Source organism: Nerophis lumbriciformis, linkage group LG28 (assembly GCF_033978685.3).
Source record: "Nerophis lumbriciformis linkage group LG28, RoL_Nlum_v2.1, whole genome shotgun sequence".
In the NCBI taxonomy this organism is placed as follows: Eukaryota; Metazoa; Chordata; class Actinopteri; order Syngnathiformes; family Syngnathidae; genus Nerophis; species Nerophis lumbriciformis.
In genome coordinates this window covers 34,827,887-34,839,898 of record NC_084575.2, presented here as the reverse complement: position 1 = coordinate 34,839,898, position 12,012 = coordinate 34,827,887, and the positions used below count along the sequence as shown (strand labels likewise).

Genomic DNA, 12,012 nt, shown 5'->3' with positions numbered 1-12,012 from the left:
TTTTTGTCATGAAAATCAACTTTTACCTTGAAAATATTTTTTGTCATGAAAATCATTTTTTTTCCTTGAAAATCAACTTTTACCTGGAAAATAATTTTTTGTCTGAAAATCAACTTTTACCTTGAAAATAATTTTTTTGTCTTCAAAATCAACTTTTACTTTGAAAATAATTTTTTTGTCATGAAAATCAACTTTTACCTTGAAAATATTTTTTGTCATGAAAATCATTTTTTTTCCTTGAAAATCAACTTTTACCTGGAAAATAATTTTTTGTCTTGAAAATCAACTTTTACCTTGAAAATAATTTTTTTGTCTTCAAAATCAACTTTTACTTTGAAAATAATTTTTTGTCATGAAAATCAACTTTTACCTTGAAAATCAACTTTTACCTTGAAAATCATTTTTTTGTCTTCAAAATCAACTTTTACTTTGAAAATCATTTTTTGTCATGAAAATCAACTTTTACCTTGAAAATATTTTTTGTCATGAAAATCATTTTTTCCCTGAAAATCTACTTTTACCTGGAAAATAATTTTTTGTCTTGAAAATCAACTTTTACCTTGAAAATCATTTTTTTGTCTTCAAAATCAACTTTTACTTTGAAAATAATTTTTTGTCATGAAAATCAACTTTTACCTTGAAAATAATTTTTTGTCTTGAAAATCATTTTTTGTCTTGAAAATCAACTTTTACCTTGACAATCTTTTTTTGTCATGAAAATCAACTTTTACCTTGAAAATATTTTTTGTCATGAAAATCTTTTTTTTCCCTTGAAAATCAACTTTTACCTTGAAAATAATTTTTTTGTCTTGAAAATCAACTTTTACCTTGAAAATCATTTTTTGTCTTGAAAATCAACTTTTACCTTGAAAATCATTTTTTTGTCTTCAAAATCAACTTTTACTTTGAAAATCATTTTTTGTCATGAAAATCAACTTTTACCTTGAAAATATTTTTTGTCATGAAAATCATTTTTTTTCCTTGAAAATCAACTTTTACCTGGAAAATAATTTTTTGTCTTGAAAATCAACTTTTACCTTGAAAATCATTTTTTTGTCTTCAAAATCAACTTTTACTTTGAAAATCATTTTTTGTCATGAAAATCAACTTTTACCTTGAAAATCAACTTTTACCTTGAAAATCATTTTTTGTCATGAAAATCAACTTTTACCTTGAAAATATTTTTTGTCATGAAAATAATTTTTTTTCCTTGAAAATCAACTTTTACCTGGAAAATAATTTTTTGTCTTGAAAATCAACTTTTACCTTGAAAATAATTTTTTTGTCTTCAAAATCAACTTTTACTTTGAAAATAATTTTTTGTCTTGAAAATCAACTTTTACCTTCAAAATCATTTTTTGTCTTGAAAATCATTTTTTGTCTTGAAAATCAACTTTTACCTTGAAAATCATTTTTTGTCTTGAAAATCAACTTTTACCTTGAAAATATTTTTTGTCATGAAAATCATTTTTTTTCCTTGAAAATCAACTTTTACCTGGAAAATAATTTTTTGTCTTGAAAATCAACTTTTACCTTGAAAATAATTTTTTTGTCTTCAAAATCAACTTTTACTTTGAAAATAATTTTTTGTCATGAAAATCAACTTTTACCTTGAAAATCAACTTTTACCTTGAAAATCATTTTTTTGTCTTCAAAATCAACTTTTACTTTGAAAATCATTTTTTGTCATGAAAATCAACTTTTACCTTGAAAATATTTTTTGTCATGAAAATCATTTTTTCCCTGAAAATCTACTTTTACCTGGAAAATAATTTTTTGTCTTGAAAATCAACTTTTACCTTGAAAATAATTTTTTTGTCTTCAAAATCAACTTTTACTTTGAAAATAATTTTTTGTCATGAAAATCAACTTTTACCTTGAAAATAATTTTTTGTCTTGAAAATCATTTTTTGTCTTGAAAATCAACTTTTACCTTGACAATCTTTTTTTGTCATGAAAATCAACTTTTACCTTGAAAATATTTTTTGTCATGAAAATCTTTTTTTTCCCTTGAAAATCAACTTTTACCTTGAAAATAATTTTTTTGTCTTGAAAATCAACTTTTACCTTGAAAATCATTTTTTGTCTTGAAAATCAACTTTTACCTTGAAAATCATTTTTTTGTCTTCAAAATCAACTTTTACTTTGAAAATCATTTTTTGTCATGAAAATCAACTTTTACCTTGAAAATATTTTTTGTCATGAAAATCATTTTTTTTCCTTGAAAATCAACTTTTACCTGGAAAATAATTTTTTGTCTTGAAAATCAACTTTTACCTTGAAAATCATTTTTTTGTCTTCAAAATCAACTTTTACTTTGAAAATCATTTTTTGTCATGAAAATCAACTTTTACCTTGAAAATCAACTTTTACCTTGAAAATCATTTTTTGTCATGAAAATCAACTTTTACCTTGAAAATATTTTTTGTCATGAAAATAATTTTTTTTCCTTGAAAATCAACTTTTACCTGGAAAATAATTTTTTGTCTTGAAAATCAACTTTTACCTTGAAAATAATTTTTTTGTCTTCAAAATCAACTTTTACTTTGAAAATAATTTTTTGTCTTGAAAATCAACTTTTACCTTCAAAATCATTTTTTGTCTTGAAAATCATTTTTTGTCTTGAAAATCAACTTTTACCTTGAAAATCATTTTTTGTCTTGAAAATCAACTTTTACCTTGAAAATATTTTTTGTCATGAAAATCATTTTTTCCTTGAAAATCAACTTTTACCTGGAAAATAATTTTTTGTCTTGAAAATCAACTTTTACCTTGAAAATAATTTTTTTGTCTTCAAAATCAACTTTTACTTTGAAAATCATTTTTTGTCATGAAAATCAACTTTTACCTTGAAAATCATTTTTTGTCTTGAAAATCAACTTTTACCTTGAAAATCATTTTTTGTCTTGAAAATCAACTTTTACCTTGAAAATCATTTTTTGTCTTGAAAATCAACTTTTACCTTGAAAATATTTTTTGTCATGAAAATCATTTTTTCCTTGAAAATCAACTTTTACCTGGAAAATAATTTTTTGTCTTGAAAATCAACTTTTACCTTGAAAATAATTTTTTTGTCTTCAAAATCAACTTTTACTTTGAAAATAATTTTTTGTCATGAAAATCAACTTTTACCTTGAAAATCATTTTTTGTCTTGAAAATCAACTTTTACCTTGAAAATCATTTTTTGTCTTGAAAATCAACTTTTACCTTGAAAATCATTTTTTGTCTTGAAAATCAACTTTTACCTTGAAAATATTTTTTGTCATGAAAATCATTTTTTCCTTGAAAATCAACTTTTACCTGGAAAATAATTTTTTGTCTTGAAAATCAACTTTTACCTTGAAAATCATTTTTTTGTCTTCAAAATCAACTTTTACTTTGAAAATAATTTTTTGTCATGAAAATCAACTTTTACCTTGAAAATCAGTTTTGTCTTGAAAATAATTTTTTGTCTTGAAAATCAACTTTTACCTTGAAAATCAGTTTTTGTCTTGAAAATCAGTTTTTGTCTTGAAAATCATTTTTTGTCTTGAAATTCAACAATTCCAAAGACATGCACCTGGGGATAGGTTGATTGGCAACACTAAATGGTCCCTAGTGTGTGAATGTGGGTGTGAATGTTGCTTTGCAAATATACTTTTTGAGACCAGTCTAACCATAGAACATTCTATTGCCCCGCCAAAAATGGTCTGTCTTCCCAACGCCAAAAACCCCTCTTTTCTTCCCCCTCCCTAGCCATAATACAAGCACAACGTCTCCCTAGTCATAATACATTCCAAAGAACTCAAGGTTAACACACACAGTTTACTTGCTAGAGTATACTAAAGACATTGTAATGGAAAACACGAGCTGTTTTCAAATATGACTATGAAAGAAAATAAGTAACACTAAAATTCGGATATATGTAAATATCTGCCTCCGACAATATCTAATAAATAAAGGGTTTGAGTGTTCTCTATGTCCAACATTACCTATTATTGTAACTGACCCCTTTTTGTAACACAATACTTTCATTCAAAGTTGGTTTTCTGCCTTGCCGCTTACGTGCAGTGATTTCTCCAGATTCTCTGAACCTTTTGATGATATTACGGAGCGTAGATGTTGAAATCCCTCAATTCCTTGCAATAGCTGGTTGAGAAAATCTTGTTCTGGAACTGTTCAACAATTTGCTCAGGCATTTGTTGACAAAGTGGTGACCCTCGCCCCGCCCTTGTTTCTGACAACTGAGCATTTCATAAAAGCTGTTTTATACCCAATCATGGCACCCACCTGTTCCCAATTAGCCTGTTCACCTGTGGGATGTTCCAAATAAGTGTTTGATGAGCATTCCTCAACTTTATCACTCTTTTTTGCCACTTGTGCCCTTAGAGATAGGGTGAGAAGCTCTGTCATCCGGGAGGAACTCAGAGTAAAGCCGCTGCTCCTCCACATGGAGAGGAGCCAGATGAGGTGGTTCGGGCATCTGGTCAGGATGCCACCCGAACGCCTCCCTCGGGAGGTGTTTAGGGCACGTCCGACCGGTAGGAGGCCACGGGGGAAGACCCAGGACACGTTGGGAAGACTATGTCTCCCGGCTGGCCTGGGAACGCCTCGGGATCCACCGGGAGGAGCTGGACGAAGTGGCTGGGGAGAGGGAAGTCTGGGCTTCCCTGCTTAGGCTGCTGCCCCCGCGACCCGACCTCGGATAAGCGGAAGAAGATGGATGGATGGATGGACTCTTGTCAACAAACTAGAAAAAACATTCAACTTCCACAACAACATCAGTCTTTCTCATTCCTCGCTATTGTTGTGAGTGTGGAACATTCCCCAGTGGTGACATTTCGATTCGGAGAGGACAACCGAGGGTCTGCAGCAAAAACACACAACTATCCTATAAAAGCAGTGATGTGCGTCACAGCTCAATGTACGGCCACAATGAGGCCCTCAGGGAGCCCAAACGTGTGTGTGGACAAGCGGGGGTGCAGGCTAATTCAAACCAAGTCAATGTTGAAGTGTGGCGACAGAGTGGAAGGGGCTTGAGAGGAAGACCGCAGGCCGTTCCTCCGCTGTTCCATCATGGTCACCGCGGGGAAGGAAAGGTGGTGGAGAAGGACACCAACACACAGAAGTCATTTGTGTGCAGGCAGGTAAACACATATCAGCAGCAAACAGTCAGGCAAGTGTCAAAAGGTGATTCACTAATGACCGCAGCCTCGTTCACACTTGAGTCAAATGCGGCGTTGACGCTCGCCGGGGAAAACAAGAAAGAAAAAAGCACAAGGACGTGTAAAGAGTTGACCTCGGTCAACATTGCACACACTCGTTAAATACTTTCCTCTGCATGCACTCACACACCGAGCTAAATCCGGTGTGTGATTCCCTCTTTAATAACCCTCTGATTTCAGTCCGGCCTGAAGGCGGCCTCGTCACAGCCCAGTGGAATTTGCCACCAGAAATGACAGCACATGGTCACGCCTTCTTCTTCACCCTACAACTGCACCACCGAGTCTTGGGACCGGTCCAGACGGACAAAAAGCAGCCGACTTGCTACCTAGTGTGATTGACTATACCAGTGTTTTTCAACCTTTTTTGAGCCGAGGCACACCACCAGCAGAAATCATTAAAAAAACGAAACTCAGTTGACAGTAAAAAGTTGTCGTCTCAATTGTTGGATATGACTTTAAAGCATAACCAAGCATGCATCACTATAGCTCTTGTCTCAAAGTAGGTGTACTATCACCACCTGTCACATCACACCCTGACTTATTTGGACTTTTTTGCTGTTTTCCTGTGTGTAGTGTTTTAGTTCTTGTCTTGCGTTCCTATTTTGGTGGCTTTTTCTTTTTTCTAGTATTTTCCTGTAGCAGTTTCATGTCTTCCTTTGAGCGATATTTCCCGAATCTACTTACCGTATTTTCCGCACTATAAGGCGCACCTAAAAACCACAAATTTTCTCAAAAGCTGACAGTGCGCCTTATAACCCGGTGCGCTTTATATATGGATAAATATTAAGATTCATTTTCATAAAGTTTAGGTCTCGCAACTACGGTAAACAGCCGCCATCTTTTTTCCCCGTAGAAGAAGCGCGCGGTGCATGCTGGGATATGTGACGTTTCATTTCCATTTGTGTGTTTATGTAAAGACCCCAAAATGGCTCCTATGAAGTGTGTTGTCTGTCTAATTATAAATAATGCAGACGAGGCGTGTTAACTGAGTTCTCAACGTTTACTCGCAGCGTGCTCATAACCACATTCTAACTCCCAGCATACAACGCTTCTCAGGGCTACCGCGCATGCTCGTAACTATCGTTGCATGCTGGGTAGTGTAGTTGTTATATTTGCTAGCTCATAACAGCACATTGAGAGACACGCTTACGCGCTTAATTCAATACTCGCCGTCATTCCGGGTGGATTGACAAAAGACCTCCAGCCGCTAGATATTGGTGTCAACAGGGCATTCGAAGCTAGACTGCTAACTGCGTGGGAACAATGGATGACAGAAGGCGAACACACCTTCACTAAGACGAGGAGGCAGCGCCAGACGACGCCAACATCTGCCAGTGGATCGTAAATTTGCCCAACTTTTCACTTCGGACACCGAAGACGAAGGATTTACGAATGAAGAATAACTTCAGAAAGTGAGCGCTATGTTTATTTTGTGTGTTGTGACATTAACGTTCGAGCAACATTATGTTGCTATTGCTCTGCACTATTTTGAATTTTACTATGTTTGTGATTGCACATTTGCGTACATTTTGGGAGTGAACAGAGTTGTTAGAACGCTGGTTTTTAATACATTATTAAAGTTTGACTGACCTATCTGACTGTTTTTTTTACATTCCCTTTAGCGCAGCGTAGGCGCGGCTTATAGTCCGGGGCGGCTTATTGGTGGACAAAGTTATGAAATATGTAATTCATTGAAGGTGCGGCTAATAATCCGGTGCGCCTTATAGTGCGGAAAATACGGTAGTTTTAGCAATCAAGAATATTTCAGTTGTTTTTATCCTTCTTTGTGTGGACATTGTTGATTGTCATGTCATGTTCGGATGTACATTGTGGACGCTAGTGATGGGTCCGGCAACACCGATGCATCGGCGCATGCGTCGAGCTCATAGAGCGAAACCCTGTGTCGGTGCGCGTACCGCTTTTAGAAAGTCACGTGACCGATCATGAGCTGTTTTGGTCACGTGACCGATACGCCAACTGTGTCGCCTCCTCTGTGCCCTGTGAGCGGCTCTTTTCTACAGCCGGAGAAATAATAACTAAGAAGAGAAATAGTCTAAAATGTAATACGTCGGAAAAACTTTTTTTTTTTTTTTTTAATAAAAATGTGTAAAAAAATAAAATTAAAAAAATTCCCAGTCCACAATCATCCACAATACGTTCTCTTAGATTTCCATGTTATGATACATGTTCACATTATTTATTGACTGTATTTAAAAAAGATACAAATATATTTTTATTTAAATGAAGATATGAAATAATCCTAAATGAAATACAATGACTTGGTTTATATTATTGTATATACTAGGGCAGGGGTCACCAACGCGGTGCCCGCGGTCACCAGGTAGCCCGTAAGGACCAGATCAGTCGCCCGCTGGCCTGTTCTAAAAATAGCTCAAAGAGCAGCACTTACCAGTGAGCTGCCTCTATTTTTTAAATTGTATTTATTTACTAGCAAGCTGGTCTCGCTTTGCTCGACATTTTTAATTCTAAAAGAGACAAAACTCAAATAGAATTTGAAAATCCAAGAAAATATTTTAAAGACTTGGTCTTCACTTGGAATAAGCGGTAGAAAATGGACGGATGGATGGGTCTTCACTTGTTTAAATAAATTCATTTATTTTTTTTACTTTGCTTCTTATTACTTTTAGAAATACAATTTTAGAGAAAAAATACAACCTTAAAAATGATTTTAGGATTTTTAAACAAATATACCTTTTTACCTTTTAAATTTCTTCCTCTTCTTTCCTGACAATTTAAATCAATGTTCAAGTAATTTTTTATTTTTTTTATTGTAAAAAATAATAAATATTTTAGCTTCTGGTTTTTCGACGAAGAATATTTGCGAAATATTTCTTCAAACTTACTATGATTAAAATTCAAAAACATTATTCTGGCAAATCTAGAAAATCTGTAGAATCAAATTTAAATCTTATTTCAAAGTATTTTGAATTTCTTTTAAAATTTTTGTTCTGGAAAATCTAGAAGAAATACTGATTTGTCTTTGTTAGAAATATAGCTTGGTCCAATTTGTTAAATATTCTAACAAAGTGCAGATTGGATTTTAACCAATTTAAAACATGTCATCAAAATTCTAAAATTGATCTTAATCAGGAAAAATTACTAATGATGTTCCATAAATTCTTTTTTAAATTTTTTCAAAAAGATTCAAATTAGCTAGTTTTTCTCTTCTTTTTGTCGGTTGAATTTTGAATTATAAAGAGTCAAAATTGAAGATAAACTAAGTTTCAAAATTTTATTTTAAATTTTTTCGTATTTTCTCCTCTTTTAAACCGTTCAATTAAGTGTTTTTTTCATCATTTATTCTCTACAAAAAACCTTCCGTAAAAGGAAAAAAAAATGTACGACGGAATGACAGACAGAAATACCCATTTTTTTATATATATAAATGTATTTATTTAGCTATTCTTGTTTAAATCACACTTACGTGTAACTTACAAATGACAATATATTTATTTATTTAAGTGTGTATCAAACTGGTAGCCCTTCGCATTAATCAGTACCCAAGAAGTAGTTTTTGGTTTCAAAAAGGTTGGTGACCCCTGTACTAGGGCATCAAATCAGTGTCAGTTGAGTCGGTCCATAGGTTGCCTGTAGGGATTTTTAATGTCCAGCAGATGTCAGTATTTAGTGACACAGTATCGACACAGTATCAATACAGTTTTGCAATGTGTCGAAACGCTTCATGACGCCTCATCAACCCATCACTAGCGGACGCCGTCTTTGCTCCAAAGTAAGTATTTGCTGTTGTCCAGCATTCTGTTTTTGTTTACCTTGTAGCCAGTTCAGTTTTAGTTTCGTTCTGCATAGCCTTCCCTAAGCTTCAATGCCTTTTTTATAGCGGCACTCATCTTTTGTTTATTTTTGGTTTAAGCATTAGATACCTTTTTACCTGCACCCTGCCTCCCGCTGTTTCCGACATCTACAAAGCAATTAGCCACCGGCTGCCACCTACTGATATGGAAGAGTATTACACGGTTAGTCTGCCGAGCTCTAGACAGCACCGACACTCAACAACAACACATCATTTGGAGACTATAATTACTGGTTGCAAAATATATTTTTAACCCAAATAGGTGAAATTAGACAATCTCCCACGGCACACCAGACTGTATCTCACGGCACACTAGAACATACTTGCCAACCTTGAGACCTCCGATTTCAGGAGGTGGGGGTGGGGTGCGTGGTCGGCGGTGGGACTGGGGCGTGGTTGTGGGCGGGGGCGTGGTTAAGAGGGGAGGTGTATATTGACAGCTAGAATTCACCAAGTCAAGTATTTCATATATATATATATATATATATATATATATATATATATATATATGTATGAAATATATATACATATATATATATATATATATATATATATATATATATGTATGAAATATATATGCATATATATACATATATATATATATATATATATATATATGTATATATATTTCATACATATACATATATATATATATATATGTATGAAATATATATACATATATATACGTATATATATGTATATATATTTCATACATATACATATATATATATATATATATATATATACATATATATATATATATATATATATATATATATACATATATATATATATATATATATATATATATATATATATATATATATATATATATATATATATATATATATATCTCTACATCCTGAAAATATGCAAACAAAACTGTGTTTAGATAATTGATACTTCAAACTTGCATGAATAAATCTTAAGGATATAACATAACTTGGCTTCTGAGAGCTTCAAAATGTAATGAATAAAATGCTAAAGTTGTTGATAAACAAGCAATTATTTTAATAATTAAATATGGTCATTTTAAATTAATTATTATGATCATTTAAAATTAATTATTTCATATATGTTTATTTTAATGTATAATTCTATGGCTGGATGTAATAAGGAGTCAGAAAAAATACAAATAAAAACACAATTAATTGTGATGTTTTTAGCAAAATACAGTAAAAATCGATTTAGTTTTTTTTTTTAAATTAATAAATATATTTATTTTCAGGTAAGATAAACATAATAATATAATTTATCTCTAGTCTGGATGATTTAGTTCTTGTCACCCTGTTGTCCTCCTGTCATAAGGCTGTCCTCACTCAGGTCCGCATGGAGCTGGAGGGGGCGTGGCCTCCAGCTCCGGCTGAAAATCGGGAGATTTTCGGGAGAATATTTGTCCCGGGAGGTTTTCGGGCAAGTATGCACTAGAAACACTGGACTATATCGTTACTCTAGAAGAGTCCACCACCTAAGTGCCTGATAATAATGCAAGACCACGGTTTGCCATTTGTCCAAACACCACATAATGCAACTGAGCTCGTAAAATAGACTTTTGAGTGTCATTAAAATTGAAACATCAAGGCAGACACACCTTGGACATTCCTCAGGTAGATATGAAAAGCCAAGTCTCATACACACACACACACACACGTACGCACACAAGAGTCAGGGGTCAACAAAGGCATAGATGAGAAATTCCACAACTGGGTACAGTCAACACACCAGCTAGCTGCTAAAGAGTGGAGGCAAAGAGACACCAGAGGGTTGTAGCATAAGCCTTGTGGACAGGAAGGACAGAACACAACAGTATTGTCACATTTGTGTGTGTGTGTGTGTGTGTGTGTGTGTGTGTGTGTGTGTGTGTGTGTGTGTGTGTGTGTGTGTGTGTGTGTGTGTGTGTGTGTGACCTCTCACCTTTGCCAAGAAGCGGCCTCTGTAGGTTTGTGGCTCAAAATGGTCGGTCTGCAAGCGGGCTGCGCAGGAGAAGAAACAATTGGTGTTGTGTCACACACAATCACAGAATGTTCACACAAAAGAGAGCAAAGGTTATTCCAAATTGATATTAAAGCACATGATTAGGTATGGTATTGGTATACCTCTGCTGAGAGTGGCTCCGTTCTCCTTGTAATCCTGGATCTCAGCATCCTTCCTGACCAGTAAACCTTCCAACTGCTCCACTTGCTGGTGCAGCACATGGCTCATGGACAGCAGGGGGCGCACCAGGTGAAGACACACCTTTCAGAGAATCATATGTGTCTGGCATGTTTCTAAAAATCACACTGCAGCAGTGTCAAAGTGACACTTCACAACTAACTTTTCAATGAAATGTTGCACTTTTACACTCTAGTTGGGTTAGCTTTCAAAATTTAAAAAAAATCAGTTGCAAAAAAAAAAAAAAGACTGACTTTTATTTCAGAAGATGTTTTATATGCAAATGTTTTTTTTTTTTTTTTTTTATTAAATCAACATAGAAAAGAACACACGATACACTTTCAACTAGTGCATCAACCCCCCAAAAAAACCCTCCCTCCCCCATTCACACTCATACACACCCACTCACACAAAAGGGTGTGTGGCGTAGTGGGTAGAGCAACCGTGCCAGAAACTTGAAGGTTGCAGGTTCGCTCCCCGCCTCTTACCATCCAAAAATCGCTGCCGTTGTGTCCTTGGGCGGGACACTTCACCCTTTGCCCCCGGTGCCACTCACACCGGTGAATTGAATGATGAATGATAGGTGGTGGTCGGAGGGGCCGTTGGCGCAAATTGCAGCCACGCTTCCGTCAGTCTACCCCAGGGCAGCTGTGGCTATGAAAGTAGCTTACCACCACCAGGTGTGAATGTTTAATGGGTTCTACATGTAAAGCGACTTTGGGTACTTAGAAAAGCGCTATATAAATCCCAGTTATTAAAGGGGTTGTTTCTTTCTGCCATCAATACTCTGGTTTCCACAACATGGACAACACTTCTGCAAGGGA

At 34.3% G+C, this 12,012-nt stretch overlaps 1 protein-coding gene across 1 annotated transcript in view; it reads right to left on the bottom strand.

Moving 5' to 3' along the window:
* Window positions 1-12,012, bottom strand: part of nhej1 (nonhomologous end-joining factor 1) — a 61,608-nt gene that overhangs the window by 32,189 nt on the left and 17,407 nt on the right. Inside the window, exons 4-5 of the mRNA XM_061923493.2 lie at window positions 11,134-11,272; window positions 10,952-11,010 (exon numbers count right to left, since the gene is read on the bottom strand). Coding sequence (XP_061779477.1) covers window positions 10,952-11,010; window positions 11,134-11,272 — 198 coding nt within the window. The remainder of the gene's footprint in view (window positions 1-10,951; window positions 11,011-11,133; window positions 11,273-12,012) is intronic.